General features: G+C 36.1%; 1 protein-coding gene across 1 annotated transcript; it reads left to right on the forward strand.

Annotated features, from left to right (window-relative positions):
• The first annotated feature begins 2,363 nt into the window (after positions 1-2,363).
• Positions 2,364-18,852, forward strand: LOC125681202 (lysosomal thioesterase PPT2-A-like). The gene is made up of 9 exons (XM_048921185.2): positions 2,364-2,606; positions 9,819-9,972; positions 10,493-10,588; positions 10,688-10,742; positions 14,841-14,893; positions 15,021-15,104; positions 17,768-17,852; positions 18,355-18,409; positions 18,641-18,852. Exons 1-9 carry the CDS (start codon positions 2,481-2,483, stop codon positions 18,782-18,784), a joined length of 852 nt encoding a protein of 283 aa, XP_048777142.1. The 5' UTR covers positions 2,364-2,480; the 3' UTR covers positions 18,785-18,852.
• The last annotated feature ends 5 nt before the right edge of the window (positions 18,853-18,857 follow it).

Raw genomic sequence — 18,857 nt, forward strand, 5'->3', positions numbered from 1 at the left:
ACCAGGTAGATGGTACTCGTTTCTTCATACATGTAAATGTCTCAAACCTCAACTTGTCATTACGCAAATAATGGATCCACAGTTTACATAGTATTTTCTTTTCAAATAACTTTGTTGGGTCAAGAATTTCGGGTGTGTGTGTGTGTGTGTGACTTTTTCACATCTCCCCTTCGCATTTAATAGTGTAATTAACTGCTTGACAGGAAGGCATTCACATATTTACAATGTACTAGTATTCATAAAATCTACCACATGCACATCTTTGATGATCTTAGAATCTCATCAAAACCGGAATAGAGGGTATGACCTCAAAATGATTGATTTTTGTGGTCTTGAATACAAAAGAGTTCTACATCATGGCAGCCTCCATAGATAGCGGGAATTTCAATTTTTAACGTTTTAAAATTAGTACTGAAACTTATCTAGGCCATAAATCAAAAGAATATATGAGAAATCTTTATCATATAATTAATCCTATCATTTATCATGTAAAAAAAAATGGGGTTGCCTTTTCCTTTAAGATATAAGAATTTAACTTACAAATGTAAATATTCAGTACAGGAATTTTTTTTCTAGATTTCAGAGTCCTTGGGACTAGTGATACTTTTAACCGATAAGGCCTATGGGCATCTTGTTAAGGTTTTCTAAAGAACACAATCATCTTGTTTCATACTGTAGCTGAATATAAGAATTTAGCATAGATATTCAGAGCAGAAAATAATTTCATTGTTCTTGGGACTAGTGATACTTTCAACAAATACTCAGTTGACCGATAATGCTTGTTGCCCTCTTGTGAGAAGTGTTCTAACAGACTGAGGCTTGCAGCTACTAACCAGCAGTCAATAGTTAGCAGTCACAATGGAAAACCATCAAAGGACTGAGAGTACTCATACAAAAATATTAAATTTGAAACCTATTTTAAAGGAAAATGTGAATTAAATTCATGTTTTGAATCAAAGAATGTCAATCGCAACACTCATGAGCAACTTGGCTCACATGAGAGGTTGTACACTAATGGTTAATTGAATTTATATCAGTAATTTATAATAAAAAGATGGATATAAATGAAATTAACCACTTTTCATTTACTGACCTTTTTGAACAATTGATTTTGCCACCTTACATGTACATGCATCGAAGTAAATGTACATTGATAATTTAGCTCACCAGAATATTACAATCTTAGTCGTTAAGTATCAATGAATAGATTTATATGATAGGGAAAATTATATGATGTGGGGTGCTTTATTATCTAAAGACTGATCCTATTTTCATGTGTCAATCCATTTAAAATCATATTTCATTCAAAAACCTTTTCTGTAAATTAGCTCATCTGAAGAGTGATAATCATTGCTTTCCAACAAAAGAAATCTTTTGAGAAAATGCTTTAAGGAAAAAGATTAAAAACTAGTAATGAAACAAACACTTTCTCTCTAATATCTGGGTGGTAAATTCTCCATCCAGCCAGTATTATAAAAACTGGATTAGCTCATCTGACTTTGACATTCCGCATGGCCTATTCAATACAAGAGTTGCATGGCGGCCTCTTATGGCGCTAATGTTTGATAACAATACAGACCGAACAAGCTAGGGGACCCCAAGGCCTATCATTTCTGCCGTTCAGATCGAGGCTGTAGGGTACCACCAGGTGGCTACTGTGGGTCGGGACTATTTCTAGTATGTGGTGTAAGGAAGGCACAGAGTGTCCACTGGCTGGAGTGGGGGATCCTAATGGGTATTCCATGCCATGTAAAGAAAAGCTCTGTGATACCCGAAAGTATTGTTTAGCTCACCTGAACTTTGATATTTTTGGTATCTCATAGAGAATAAAGGGGTTTGATGTCTGCTTTTAGATCTGCAATATTTGAAGACAAGGCGGAATGAACATCAGGGCAAAGTAGAGAAACCGTAGGGCTTTCAATTTCCGCTTTCAGTTTGGGGCTGTAGTGGTACCACTCGGTGGCTCCTAGTGGTCGGGACAGATTTGGAGTCCCTATTTCTACTCTAAAGGGGAGACATGGTATCGAGTACCCATTAGGAATCTCCACTTCATCCAATGGACACTTTGTCCCTGTCTCTCTATAGACATGTCCCCATACCACTTTTCCTCACTAATATAATACCTTTCACATTCTGTGGGTCATGTTTATGGGGATTATAGTGGACTTCTTCTGCCCACAACAACGCAGGTTAAATGGTTAAAAATTGTCCTCACTTGATCAGCGCCCTTACCTCTCTATCTTTAAAAGCGCCATGCATTTAAACGGTGTACATGTATGTGTGGGTCATAACAACACATTCTTATATAATGTGCTTTAGTGCCAATAAAGAATTGAATTGAATTGAATATGACACAAATGGATAATTGATCTGAATTTCCTTATGCCATTTGATACGACTTCCTTATTAGTAGTCGGATATCTTCCTTGTCCAATGTGTTTATATCCCGACAGTTGATCTCTACCACCTTATCATACGACATGGAGTATCTGTTCTTGTTCATCTGTATACTGAATTTTTCATACTCCTACAAACCTGTGGTGTTCATCCATGGACTTATGGGTCACTCATCCGATGGAAGGTTGATCAATGAAACAATTCAAAAGGTAGGAAAATGTTTTAAAATCTTTATTAAATGAACAACTATCATTTTTGCTAACTTGTATTTTAATCAGAATTGAAACGTAAGCTATTGCATCGGCCTTGTGAATCCATGTATCGCCATAACCAGGGACCCGTTGCACAAAACAACTTACGACTTTGAACATTTTGTTTACTAATTTGCATTGGAATGAACGATCTTACAATAAACGGGGAAATAGCCGTATGTAAAGTTGGTTGTGAGTAATAAGTTCTGTTGTAAAACGCACCCCAGGAGCGGAAACTTAATGAACTTTACTTCCTTATACCTAGGAAAAAATGGAAATGAAAGTAATTTAAAACTGGAAGAATTTTCTATAGCCAAGAAATAAGATAGGCTCCTTTATTCTTCAATCTTTTCAGAAGTTTGACTAATGATGTGGAATTCTCTTTATGAGCAGAGGATAAAGAAATTTAAATACCCTTTGCACTAGTACATGTATTTTATGAACTAACTCTGACCTCATGGTTAACATGAAACACGTAATTACTTAAAGCTATATGATCCGATGTTCATGTATTTTTTTTGTACAGAATTACTTTAAAAAGGCATTAGCTGTCATTTTGTCACAAAAAATAATTCAATGAAAATTGACCCATCATATATATACACCCCCCTTTTTAAAATATTGTTTTAAAAACATACACACAGTATATATATATATATATATATATATATATATATATATATATATATATATATATATATATATATATATATATATATATATATATATACACATATGTACATTCTGCAAAGAAATTTGTACAAAATGTTTATAACAAGGTATGTGTATATATTATTTTGAGAGAGAGAGAGAGAGAGAGAGAGAGAGAGAGAGAGAGAGAGTGAGAGAGAGAGAGAGAGTCATTATCTAATATATCAAAGGTACATATATATTGAATTTTTTTAAAGAAAAAAAAAACACCCAATGAAATAATTGATTCCAGCGGTTCCAGCAGGTGTCAAACAAATCTTTTCCACCATTTTTATATGCAATATGTTTCTGAGTTTCATAAAATGTATTCATTAGCGATATCGCAGCATTTACATTCAGTGTCTTCCCTTTACATCTCATAGTGTAGATATAATATTTCAGCTAAAGAACAAGATTATTTTGTATTGTTTCTTTTCATCCAAAAATCAAATTATTTTTTGTTATTGATTGAAGGTTGGTTTTATGTTCAAAACAAACTTCACATTCTCTTAAGAAATGCTGAACACTATCACATTCCCAAAACAAATGTTCAATTGTTTCTTCTTCTATCTGACAGAATGTGCAATTCTTATTAATAAAAGAATTGGCTTCATGACCATGCCCTGACCTAGGGTATGTTAAATTTAACTAGGAGCTATTGTGCTAAATTAAACTTTAATATACAGCACAACTAGCCGCAAGACATTTGACCTACTGCCTGAATTAAATAGTTGACCTTGATCTAATATCTGAATAGACCAGTAGGTGTGTCCTGTAATCCCTCATAGGCTGCTTAGCAGCTGGATTAACAAGAGTGATACAAGTTTAATATTTATTAATTGTAATCAGAAACAGGATGCAATTTACATATATGGTGGAAAGGGTCACATGAAAATTTTTTGTGGGGAACTGGGGAGGCGGCCAGGGTGCCAGTTTGACTACCAAAGTAGGGACAATACAGATGCCCGAACCTGAACGGGTCCCCACGTTCTAAGGGAGGTAGATATCTCTGCGCATCTCACCTGTCTCCTGCGTGCTACCTGGTTTAATTAGCAAGTGCGGAGCAAGCTGTAGACCCTCCTACAGTTGTCGCAACATGCATCAGCCTAAAACATCCCCTCCCTTGGTAGGAGGTGGATGTGGCCCCAGCTATGAACTAGCTGAGAGCCCCACGAATTAAACTTTAGCAACTTATGCAAGAAATTAGTATTTTCTAGGAATATCCACTGACCCTTAGGCAACTTCAGTGGTCATCTGAAGGGTACACGTGAAACACCTGCCCCCTGCTTTAGTAGTAGGTGGGAGGAGAGTCGGTTTTGGCGCAGAATTAGTGATCAAATATCCCCAACGCACTCCCCACACATTGGAACAATGTCCCCCACAACAAATTTGATATTTGTTTTCTTTTTCTTATTTTTCTTTCTTTCTTGTTCATCATGCATACTTGAAATGGAGGCACTTTAAAAAGTGGGGTGGGCGACCTGAACCCTCTTCCGTCACGCAGGCCCCCTGCAGGCACGAGGGGAGAGCCTTAATCTCTATGCTCCCCCTTGCGTACTCGCAAGCAATGGTTACTATGACCAAGGTATCACCATTTGACACATTTCTGATAATCATTCTCAACTTGTAGATTACCTGAATTTCCATGGGAATATCTAAAACTTTCAGGATTCCCGACCAGTAATTAGATTTAATTCTGAAGTTAACCATTGTAAAAAGTGTAATCTCAAAGGTAATAAATTAACAACAAGGTAGTCTCAATTCTGCGGGGTGGGCGACGTGCACCATCGTCCGTCACCCAGGCCCCCTGCAGGCACGAGCCTTTATCTCTGTGCTTCCCCTTCGCATCCCCTTGTGTACTCTCAAGCAATGGTTACTTAACCAAGATGTCACAGGTATCACCAAATTGACACATTTTGATAGTCATTCCCAAATTGTAAATTATCTGAATTTCCTGCATGGGATTATCTAAAACGTCAGGATTCCTGACCGAAAATTAGACTCAATTCTGAAGTGACCATTTCAAAATGTAATCTTTAAGGTAATAAATTAACAACAAAGTAGTCGCAGTTCAGGCGGACCGTAAGGCTTGTCAGCTCTTTGTACTCCTATGATGGAAAGCAAAAATTTGACCATTTCCTAACACCGATTTAGAGAACCATCTCCTAGTCCTACTGGAGGAAAGTTAAATCCCATAACTGAAACTGATATACCTCTAAAGGATTCCTATTAATTCTGAAGATTTTCAGCAAACAATTCTAGAATAACTTTGAAATTGAATTCCGTCAAAAAAGATCTAACTACAAGTTCAAGAACTTCCTTAAAACTAAGGTAATGATAGCAGAATATGGCACAATGCTAAATATCAATAACGACAATTCCTAAGATAAAACAATAAACTGTAATGGGTCAAACTTTTGAGACCGGAAATTCCTAATAAATTCGTCAGACTAATCCAAACGTTCCAAAGCCATGTGAGAATTAATCCAAACTTAGCTAAGAATTAAAATTCAAAACTGATTACTCGAGCCAAAATACGAAAATTACCCAGCCCATCAACACTCCTAAGCCTATTCCCCCATAGCATGCCTCCTCGGAGCAAGTCCTAAGCAGCAAAGAGCGAGCGTCTCGAGATCCCCGTTTTATACTAAAACATGACGTAAAGGTTAGAAAGTGTAGGACAAATATTGGAAAAGTTGGATAACAAAACATGACACTTCCTTACGTGGTTTTTTGACTGCTGGAACCATACAAACTCCAATAAATGCCTATTGAATGAATTATGAAAAAAGTCAACGCCGAATACATCTGAGACAAAATCAGTCAATTATTTACATGAAAATGGAATGGATAGTGTGATTGACTTAAAATTAACCAAACAATAACTTACTTTTCGGTTAGGCTTGGCATTCAGAACAAACAACAACGAACCGATCAACAATCCACAAGTCCGTTGTCGACAATTATCGGTAACAAGAAGATGTGTTTGTGAAACACAAATGCCCCCGATAATGGCCAATTCCGAAGATGGCAAAGGTCACAAGGACAAATATCTTGGTACCAGTAGAAAGATCTTGTCACAAGAAATGCTCATGTACATTATGAAAGCTCTAATATTTACCATTTAAAAGTTATGACCAATGTCAATTTTTTAAAAAGTAGGTCAAATGTCAAGGTCAAAAGGTTTAGTACCCATGGAAAGGTCTTGTCACAAGGAATACTCATGTGAAATATCAAAGCTCTATCACTTACTGTTCAAAAGTTATTAGCAAGGTTAAAGTTTCAGACAGAATTACAGATTGACAGACAGGACAAAAACAATATGCCCCCCCCCCCCCCCCCGATCTTCGATCTCGGGGACATAAAAACTGCAATTAATGGAGACTAATGATATGGAACTAGGGTCTTTCTGCTATGGAAAGTGCTAAAGATCCAAAGAACGACAAGTAAGGTGAGAATATACTGCGACTCGTACGCTGTGAGGCTGGTTAGCACAAACCTGAAACGTGTACGAAATAGCATATAGCGCTCCATGTCATTTACGTTAGGAATCATCTGTAAATTACATAAATTAAAAAGAACCAAATTGCTGAAAGAGGAAGTAATAACACGTAATTGCATAGGAATGTTAATAATTGATAACTACTATGAAGTTAACAAGAGGTACTGTGAGCAATGCTCACTAAGAATACCCCCGCTTACCCCAATCTCCCAAAGGGTGTTGTTAATAGGTATAAATTACCTTTTTCCCGAGTGTAAAAATATGGTATACTTTTGTAGAAGAAAATGGAAGATATAGTCCGAACACAAATCCATGGCATAAACCTACAATTTTGACCTTGAGATCAATGGTCAAGGTCATAAAGAGGTCATGAATGTACATGACACATAGTCTCATGGTGATACACCCATGTCTTATGGTATGACTATGTCAAAACCCTATAATCAATTTTGACCTTGAGGTCAAAGTTCAAGGTCATGAAGGTACCCGACACATCGTCTCATGGTGATACACTTATGTGTCAAATATGGTATGCCTATGTCAAAGAACAAAGAAGTCATGGCCCTGACACGAATCCATTGTAAAAACCTTTAATTTTGACTTGAGGTCAAGGTCATATGGAGGTAATGAAGGTATATGACACATCGTCTCATGGTGATACACTCATGTGTCAAATATGGTATGCCTTTAATTTTGACCTTTAGGTCAAGGTCATATAGAGGTCATGAAGGTACTCGACACATCGTCTCATGGTGATCCACCTGTGTGCCAAATATGGTATGCCTAAGTCAAAGAACAAAGAAGTTATGGCCCGGACACGAATCTGCAGACAGACAGACAGAGTGATTCCTATATACCCCCTTGAACTTCGTTCGGGGGGTATAATAACTTTGCATAAATTGACACCTGTGAGGTCCTTGGTACCTACAATGTAGTAGTGATGTAGTAAAACCCGTGAACCCCTGTGGCCGTGAATAGCGCTGCCTACCCCGAAACTTATGGGCCCATTAATGCCTAGCAAATAAACCCGACGAGATAATGTAGTGGTTGGTCACATGCAAACTGAACCTCGTGGTAGGTTGAGATCCGAGCCCCTGGTCTATGCAGTGCCAACATTTTGGCACAGTCAGGTATACCTGAACGTTATCCAGGTACACATGTCATGATGTGTATGACATGTATAAATGAATGAATACAAAGTAACGCGACATAACGGACTAACTATAGAATGGGACGAATGAAGATTAAGCAAGCATTGGAATTTGTAGCATGATCTGACCTATCTGGTGCCCTTCGCTTGACCGACTCGCTAGCCATGCCTTTTGAAAGGTCATGAAACCTACGATAACCAAGTACCTTGAATCATGAATGGCGTTTCGGCCAAATAGATACAATGAAAAGTGTGTCATAGGTGTGCCATTGATATACACTGTACATACTAATAGAACACCGGAGATGCGAAGTATATTATGTGGTGTTGGACATGACCAGGATATGAATTTACAAATGGTGGCTGCCGGAAGATCTATACTGAAACTAAGTTTGAGTATTGGTATCGCCTTACGGGCTGTGTTGTGCGAGTGCTTTACTAAGGCGGAACTGCCAGTAGTATCTGAACAGTGAATATTAATAAGGAATATCATATAAATGCAGTGACTAACCAGGTTGACATTGAGAAGGGATAGTAACGTTCGTCCAGGACTAAACCTCTATCGCCGGCTGAATGGGTACCTCCTGCCTTCAGAGAAGGGGGGGGGGGGTGACCAGCCAGCGTTGCCGTGCTTCACTGCCTGGCTGGCATGCCGTCCTTGTCTCGAGCTCCAGTCCCGTGGGGATCCGGGTTAGAAAGGTCCGCAGCACTCCTTGCTTGTTGAAAGAGGCTACCAAATTAAACAACCGAGGGTCCGAATCATCGCAGGCGTGGATGGTGGCATGATCAAAATCGCTCCCCGCTAATCGACCGAAAGCGCCGAGCAAAGGCCAAAGTTTTGCAACCCATCGCCGACAGTGGTGACGATTCATTCTGGAAGAGACTTTTTATGTTTGGCTTCATCCTGTCGCTGCACTGGTAAAGAATTGTTTGGCTGTGTATACATTTGAACGTTGTTAATAAATTAACTCGATTGCAATGGATTGTCTTTATGATGACTATTCTATGTCGAGTGCGCGAGACATTCGAGGAGTTCCGATTGGGTTTTTAGCAGAATGAGAAGTTAACTCGTTCCCCGTTAGGCGGAATTGTCCAATCTCTACCCAGAGTTATCGTTCCCGCTAAGCGCATCGTAATACGCCCTCTGGTGAGAGATTGGGAATTGTCTATACGGCGAGACAGTTCGAACCAGGTTTATTTCGTAAACGATGCGAACTGTATTAGTCAATCTTAATTAATTGTGGACTATTTTATATTCATCAAATAATCTTGATTATCTCTAATTTTGATTTTGAATAAATATGAGTTTGAAGCTAAAATTTTGTTCAGAATTCTATATTGAAACCATTGCAGTTTACAATTACTTGTAACTTTAAAGGGCAATCTGAAAATGTGTCATTTCATTGAGTGTTTTATATATATATTTCAGTAATAACACCAGTATTTAATTATTTCAAACACTTTTTACCCTCAAAACAGGCGCATGAATATGTGATTTTGGTGATTAAACTACAGCTCATTTTGCGCGGAAATCATGAAAGGACAATTTCCCCAGCGCTCTCTCAATTTCTGTTGCATAGTTAAATGTATGTCTCCCTAAATCTCGTCGAAGATTTACGGAGACAGCCGAACGTCTGGTTGAACGAGACTAAGCGTCTAGACACTTGTTGGGAATTAATACACACAGACGTCAGATAAACAGAAATTGGCTAAATTGATGTGAGAGAAGCGGCGTCATGTAATCCTTGGATCGTGAAAATAAAATAGTGCATAGTGCATGTAGTATATTTTCCATGGTGTCCTGAACCAACACTCTATTTTGCTCTAGTTACACCCCGGTACCCCGTATTATGCAGTCAATGCTTTCACGAGGCTTGATACAATATTACCTTTGTGGGAAGAAGTGGAAATCGTCAAACCACACCTACGGCAATACATGAAGGCTCATCCGGAAGGAATCCATTTAATTTGTTACTCACAAGGTACATTTTTTGGGTTTGTTTAGAATTTTTCAGTCATACGAAAATTTCACCATCTTTGATAGGGTAGGCACACGCGAGTCAAGTTCGAAAGCATTAGGTAAGACTAGTACGCCTATTCAATAATTTCTTACAGTATACTGTAAAACGACTTTTATTCGCGATGACTATATTTCGCTGGATTAACTGGTGATGAACTGGTTCACGGCGAATCATTTTCGCGACCAAGTTAATCTTACATTAAAGGTCTTTTTCGCGACGAGAAATATTCGTGATGAAGTGGTTCTCGCAAAAATTTCTCGCACGCGATTAAAAGTTGCTTAACTGTATCTTATAGCACACCCACCACCTCCTAGACGTCGATAAACGCAAAACACCCAGCATTTAATTTTGTGTATGTCTTTAATAATAAAAGCAATCTCCATCTTGGGTTATATGCAAAATACATGTATAAGGAATCTCACCATTCAGAAACTGCATGGAATCATTTCATGTCTGGTCCACACTATTTCAATTAAAACAGGTGGCGTCGTTTGTCGAGGGCTGCTCTCTACACTTCCCGATCACAACGTGGACACCTTTATAGCCCTCAGTTCTCCTCTGGCAGGACAGTTTGGGGGTGAGTGTCTGGGAATATTAAGATCGCTTGTAATGATGGTGATATTATGAGAACATAAAAGAGGCTGACGCATTATACAAATGAAAATCATTTTTTCAGATTGGAAGTTATTTCACAAGCTTTTCCCAAATTTTGTGAAAGATAATGTATACAAGTAAGAGAAATGTTACTTATCTGAAATGTTACTGACAATATCAAAAAGTTACTATCAATATCATAATGTAACTGACAATATCATAATGTTATTATCAATGTAAAAACGTTACTGACAATATTATAATATTTACATTTGCCAATGCACTTCCTTATATGACAGTACTAATGAAATCGATGTTCAATTTTGTGTGACATGAATTTGGTCACGTTATCAGTTTGTTCTTGCGTATGAATACAATCACCGCTTCAAAAGTCAGTTCCTGTATTTTCACCTGGCTTCTTGCTTATGCAATGCAGTGGAGGATTTAGACCCCCCCCCCTTCTCGCCACAAATTTAAATAATAGAAATAGTGTGAGTAAAATTCCAGATTGGCACCCAAAATGGCTGAGTATTTTGGCTAATACTTGACTTTCACCCCCCCCCCTCTCGTAAAACCTGGATCCGCCACTGCAATGACATCGATATCATAACAGAAACAAACGCAGCAGGATATTTATACATATTTTTATTTTGTAAACAAACAAGAATTTCATCAATTTATAAAACAGAAACATTAAATATACTGTTCTCTTGTTTTATTTTAAACACTTTTAAATACCGTCTGCAACTTCTGCATGGCGAATTTAAAAAAGTTCTATGATATTGGAAGCGAAAACATGTAGATCTAGGCAGAGTTATAAGCCTATTTACTTTATGATGATAAGTTAACCTGTTGTTTCCTGGCAACTTCCATCACGGCTATGACTCGGCATGATCATAAGCGAGGCTGGTTTCGAGGCTCGAAAAATTTACATGTTCATGTCAGGGTACAGGTGGGAGTCTTCATTAAAATCCTACAACAGAAATCTCTCAAGTGAACAAAAACTCCGTCAGTTCGTTTTTATTTTCTTTTACACACACTGAAGGTAAATAAAAGACGCAACCTACCTGCATTTTGTCTAAATCTCCTGCATGGCTACAACCGCGAGTCCTAACGATGAACATACCGTTGTTTCTTTCCAAAAACCTTACTAAGAGCTTAACGTTAACTTGACTCATCATATCCACCATCAATTCTCTCAGATCCTTTGAATTTCTGTCGAAATCTGTGATCAACAATTGCGTTTTCAACTTAGTAAGCTAGACCGACACCAGTTTTTCCATTGCTGATCGCGACCAAATCACATCACGGATGTAGTTTACTCCGCTCTTCTTGTCGTCATATCAGTTAACTTTACGCTCTAAATTACCTTTATTTTACACATGTTTCGTCTTTTTTTAAAACATTTTCAATTAAATATCTACATTTTATATTCTCTTTGATATTGTTCTTAATTTTTTATTCGATAAAACTCTAACGATCTATATTTTGTGTTCTACGATCGTTATTTTGGTCATCTGCTACATAATCATGGAAGCTCGGTAAGAACACAATTCAAAATAGAAAATATAAGAAATAAAATATCATTTTTGAATGTTATTGGGATATGACATGAAGTTGGTACGTGATCAAATCTACTATAACGCCCTTCGGGCGTTATAGGATTTGATCACGTGACCAACTTCATGTCATATCCCAACAACATTCAAAAATGATATCTTATTTCTTAAATGTTACTGACAATAACATAATGTAACTGACAATATCATAATATTACTGACAATATCATAACGTAACTGACAATATCATAATATTACTGACAATACCATAATGTTACTGACGGTATCATAATGTAACTGACAATACCATAATGTAACTGACAATATCATAATGTTACTGACAATATCATAATATTACTGACAATACCATAATATTACTGACAAAATATCATAATGTTACTGACAATATCATAGCGTAACTGACAATATCATAATATTACTGACAATACCATAATGTTACTGACAATATCATTATATTACTGACAATATTATCATGTAACTGACAATATCATAATGTTACTGACAATATCATAATATTACTGACAATATCATAATATTACTGACAATACCATAATATTACTGACAAAATATCATAATGTTACTGACAATATCATGATGTTACGGACAATATCATTATATTACTGACAATATCATAATGTTACTGACAATATCATTATATTACTGACAATATTATCATGTAACTGACAATATCATAATGTTACTTATCTGTTACCGGTACTAACAATAGCATGATTTTGATAAAGGTCCTAAAGTTCGTATGTACGGCTGGACCTTCACAGGGAGATTTCTTACGTCATCAGATCAGTAAAACTAGAGGCCTATGAGTGATACAGCTCACCTGAGCAGAACTTTGCACTGATCTCATCGGCGTAGACACCTCTAACCCCTATTGTGGGCTCACCTTGGAAACTGCATTGCATGTACATGAGTATCCTTGTATACCAGTCTTTCTGTGAAAAACACCTATTGTGGGCCCACCCTGGCCCCGCGGGTCATGGTACAAACAACTTGAATCTGCATTACATGAACATTTTGCATATTAACCTGATACAGAGTACCACTGTGGTTCACGATAAGATTTTCAAAACAGAATTTTACAATCATATGTGCGCTGTTAGTCCTAGGGGTCTTAATGAGAACGATCTTAAACCTACACTACATTAGGATGCTTGGAAATAAATTTTAAAAATCAGGGGAGTAGATTTCGAAAGGTTTTCCCTGTGTATTCCTATATAAAAACTGTAGATCCCCTATTGTGACTCCGCCCCGATCCCAGGACTATATTTTGATAATACTTTAATCTATACTTAATGAAGATGTTTGCATGGACAAATTGTAACCCTGCTGTAATTGAGAAGAATATGTGAAAGCATTTTCCTTTTCTATTCCAATGTAAAAACTTCCACATATTAATATGGCCTTGCCCTGTTCCAGAGCATATGGATTGAACAAACTTGAATATACATGGTACTATGATACTATGATAAAATTTGACAAATTTTTGCTCAATGGGTCTTGAGAAGACGTTTTCTCCTATGTGAAAGTAGAAACCACGTGGTATATATGTCTTCGTCCTTACTTTGTATTGATTGATTGTATGTAGTTTAACGTCTCGCTCGAGAATTTTTCACTCATATGGAGACATCATCCTTGCCGGTGAAGGGCTACAAAATTATGGCCTATGCTCGGCGCTTACGGCCTTTGGGCAGGAAGGGATCTTTATTTTGTTGTTTGAATCTACATGACATGTGAAAATCTCGTACTAATTTCACAAATTGTAGCCTTTTGGATCTTGAAAAGATTTTAAAGGAATTTAACTATACATTCTAACATAAAATCTTATGCCCCTATTGTGATCCTGCCTTGACCTCCAGGGGCCATACTTGGAGCAAACTCAAACTCCAAACTTTGTTATATGAAGAAGCTTCCACGCTAGTTTAGTTTTTCTAGTACTGTGATTCTGGAACAGAATGTTTGAAAACACCACAGCCTTTTCCCCACTACTTCTTTATCATTTTCGTTTGGAAAGGGGTGCAAACCTTCTTTGGTTCACTTTAACCAAGGAAGCTTTTTAGCTGAAGTAATTGACCGAGTTATAATTCATGTAAAAGGTTTACAAACAGAAGACATACTGAATACGGACAAACTTCAATGATAGAAGTTCACTAAGGCTTTCTTATCGATTTTTAGGCTTCTATTTCTAAATTGTTTATCCTTAACAACAAAAATTCTAAAAATTATTTTGAAGTATGAAATAAGAAATACTTTTAGATGAAAACATAATAAACGAATAATTGATATATCTTTTTACACGTAGATACATGTTTTAAAAGTAAAAGTGAAAAGGAAAAAATGATATCCCATTAGATGAATATCTTATTTAGTTTTCAACCACATGGAATATTTTGAAATACACTTCGTATTTTCTATTTGAAATGGTATATAACGTACAATGTATAACCTATCCAATTCAGTTTTTGATAGATGGTTACAACAAAATTGCCCGTCTTACTGGTTTCAATCAAGATGTATTGAAGTAAATGTATATGCACGTATGTCCCTCACTCTTAGTCTGGAATATGTGTAGAATTAGTTATGATTCTTGAACAATTTTATGAAAAATAGAATTAATGGACACTGCGTCATCTTTTGCAGACTTTTATATACTAAATTTGGGCAATCTGTTTTTCTCGGAAACTACTGGAAAGGTAAGAAAAACTTATTTGATGAACACTGAGCAATTAGAGTATGTATAGGCTATACACTGCATATACATACATTCTCTTTCTCTCTCTCTAATGTCTGCTCTGATATATGCATGGGTTTTTTTTCCAGATCCTCACCATTTAAGTCTATACAGAAATTTTTCAAATTTTCTGGCTCCCCTGAACAATGATTCCATATCAGCCAACATAACAGGTAGGGTACACTTCTGAGTCACTCTGTAGGACTTACCGACCGATTGGGAATGAATATGGTTGTGAAGTAATGAAGTTTGGCAGAACTACGCCTTCTTTTAAGTTCACAATGAAATGATCGTTAACTTGTGCTACATTATGTTATGGCTTATAACAGATAATACAAAAATTGAATTTCACATAAAGTACATGTAAGTTAAAGACCTTAATCTCATGCAGTGATATCTACATAGAATGGTTGGTTGGTTGTATATTGTTCGAGAATCTTTCACTCATATGGAGACGTCACCATTGCCGGCGAAGGGCTGTAAAATTGAGGCTTACGGCCTAAGAGCAGAGAGGGATCTTTATCGTGCCACACCTGCTGTGACACGGGACCTCGGGTTTTGCGGTCTCATCCGATGGACCGCCCAAAAATGAAAGTAAAAGAAGTAATTGCGTCAACACTTTAGCATGGAATTCATTCTTAAAGAAATATATATATATATATATATATATATATATATATATATATATATATATATATATATATATATATATATATATATTCTTGAACATGTTAATGTAAAAAAGATATTTTTCTTAAAAATCAAACACTATTAAATTAACATTCATGTTCATATTAGGATAGCGATTAGAGGCCTCCTTGAAAACGTACTACATGTGTATATATAGTACTGGTAATTCACTAATCTCAAAAATTACCTCATGTCCGCAAGTCCGAGACTAGTAAAAAACGTGTCGGACTAGTAAACTCTCTATAGCACTACGTCCGTACGGACTAGTGAAAATCCGGAAATCAATCTTGGATTGGTTAAGATTTTAGCAAGATTTGTCCGAGTCTCTTAGATGGTTGAACTTATGGTCGATTACCTGCATGGTTAAGTGTTTGTGTGACTATGACATCCTTCCAAACACATGGAGTGCGTTCGAGACCGCCGTTGTTCGAACGAGCACAAATTCCTGCCGATTCCGAACTCAGGAGAACGGGTTCGAGGTGCAAGAGCTGCAAGTAGTGTGATCTAAGAACAAGGAATTTGGTGGGCACATGTTCTCGTCATTCGCGACTCTAACACAGGAGCTCGTAACACTATGGCTCATGGCTTATTCAATCGAGTGAATTTTATTGACTTTATTGATAAAATTTCTAACTCTTGTGACTCTAAGAACTGAGCACGAAAACAACGGAAACGTCGATCTCAAACGCACTTATGGACGTTTATAAAAGGATTAACTTGGAGTTTACTGCATGCTTCTGAATATCTTGAATGCAAAATAAAGTATGGTGGTCTTTTTCTTCTGTAGGTGTCAGAAACTGAATTGTGATGTGTTTGGTTTGATTAAATACTATTGAATATGATATACTGGACGGACTAGTGAAATGCTTTGTGGACTAGTGAACATCAATAGTGACTAGTCCGTACGGACTAGTGCTTGAAAAAGTTAATTTCGAACCCTGTATTCGATACACCTAGATTTATACTCGATTATCTTGTTATCTGTATTCGATACACCTAGATTTATACTCGATTATCTTGTTATCTGTATTCGATACACCTAGATTTATACTCGATTATCTTGTTATCTGTATTCGATACACCTAGATTTATATTCGATTATCTTGTTATCTGTATTCGATACACCTAGATTTATATTCGATTATCTTGTTATCTGTATTCGATACACCTAGATTTATATTCGATTATCTTGTTTACTGTATTCGATACACCTAGATTTATATTCGATAAATCTAACTCTAGAGTTATATTCAATAAATCTTGATTTATATTCGATAATCTTAATATTTATATTCGATAATCTTAATATTCATACATGTATTAGATAATCTTAATATTCGATAATCTTAATATTCATATTCGATAATCTTGTTATGCATATTCGAGATTTATCGCATATAAATATCAAGATTATCAAATATGAATTAAAAGTTTTGCATATAAATCAAGATTGATATTGCAACATTTTACACGCCACAGTCTGCTGTAAGCTCATTAATATGATAATTACATATATATCCAACTGCACAATGTAACATCAGTCCCGATATCTTAATTCAGCCGCTTCACGCCATGCGGAAAGTTTTTTCTCTCTAGAAAACATGCAGCCCATTCAACACCATTGATAACTATATATAGGAGGAGTAATGATAATGTATGACAGGTAGTTAGCGTCACAATTGAAAATTGCCTGTTTTGTCTTGAACGCACAAGTAAAGAATAACTAATGGAATATAAAGCCCTTTGGCTTTACAGGATTTGATCACGTGATTGCCCCACTTCTTATCCCTATGACAGATATAGGATGGTCAATAAGTTCCTGAGCGCTAAGCAAAGATTTAAATTTGTGGTACTTCACATACAGTTGGTGACGTCTAAATATGAGTGAAAATTTCTCGACGTAAAACAATCAATCAATTAATTAATCAATCAATTCTTAAGGATGGATTCATCTTATATTTATTGGAAGCTTTGAGATGTGACATTTTGTATGTCAAAACTATAGAATTTATACCCAAGAAATTAAATTTCATTTCTGAAAATACACTAGGGTATGAACTGTAACACCTTTCGTCGGTATACCTCTCATGTATATTCAAAAGTGCAATTGATTTCTTAAATAACATTTTTATATTTTGTTTATCAGAATACAAGCAAAACTTTTTGCGGTTGAAAAAGATGGTTTTGATTGGTGGTCCAGATGATGGAGTCATTTCACCATGGCAATCAAGGCAAATATACATGTTCATTTCAAACATAATAAACTAGAGCTTGTACATTTATGTGACACGTGAATATTTTCTCGTTTTGAGATGTTTGTTTACAAGTTGAATGTTATGCTTTAAACATTGATCTACAGCTCTATTTTCTCCTATGTTTTCAAGCCTGTGTGTTTATGTCTGTTCCAGCATTTGTCAATTAATGTTTTTAAACATCTTTAAAGATAAATCTTCATAATATACTTGTAATGCTATTCATTGATGGGGGAATCAATATTTACAATGTGTTATTCAGAGTGGAACGTTGTAGTCTTAATGTAGAATATTTTGGGTGGTGGATCCATTACGGAGAGTTATCAGTTGGGCTATTCATTGTGTTTCACAATCACAATTCAATTATACTAACTTTAATGGAAATTAGTCTCAATGTGTCATCATTAAAATCAAAGAAACATGAAGGAAATAGTAAACATTAAAAAAAAAAATTATCGATTCAATTTTTGTTTTGGAACAGCCAATTTGGTTTCTATGACGATAAAGAGGTGGTACAAGGAATGGCAAAGCAAAGGGTAAATATAATTATTTTGAAAATGAATTTATATTTGTGTACATTTTAATTTCATTACCTATGTTTGAAATCAACATTTCAAATAAGTAAGAATGTCGATGCTCATTGCTTCCACATCAAAGCTTAACACAGGTTGCTGGTTTTTTTTAATGCGAATGTCTGTTTACACGCTAAAAGGTTCGTGCAATGAAATAATTCATGCAGTTATGTCATTTCCTCTTTTTAAAAATAGTTTTACAGAGAAGATTCTTTTGGCCTGCGAACGATGCATGGTCAGAACAGGATAAGAATATATGAAATACCGGACATTCGTCACTCGCAGTGGGTTCAAAATTTGACGGTGATACAGAACGTGATTGTAAAAGCTCTTTCCTAGACGTATTACTTATGGTTTTATCTCAGAACTGTGTCAATGAACAAAAAATAAATATATGAATACTTATATCTTT

The sequence above is a fragment of the Ostrea edulis genome, chromosome 2, assembly GCF_947568905.1.
Source record: "Ostrea edulis chromosome 2, xbOstEdul1.1, whole genome shotgun sequence".
Lineage (NCBI taxonomy): Eukaryota > Metazoa > Mollusca > Bivalvia > Ostreida > Ostreidae > Ostrea > Ostrea edulis.

Coding starts and splice junctions, on each gene's coding strand:
- LOC125681202 (XM_048921185.2), top strand. CDS start 2,481: ATGGAGTATCTGTTCTTGTTCATCTGTATACTGAATTTTTCATACTCC. Junction 10,589..10,687: donor TCTGGCAGGACAGTTTGGGG/GTGAGTGTCTGG, acceptor TCATTTTTTCAG/ATTGGAAGTTATTTCACAAG. Junction 14,894..15,020: donor TCTCGGAAACTACTGGAAAG/GTAAGAAAAACT, acceptor TTTTTTTTCCAG/ATCCTCACCATTTAAGTCTA.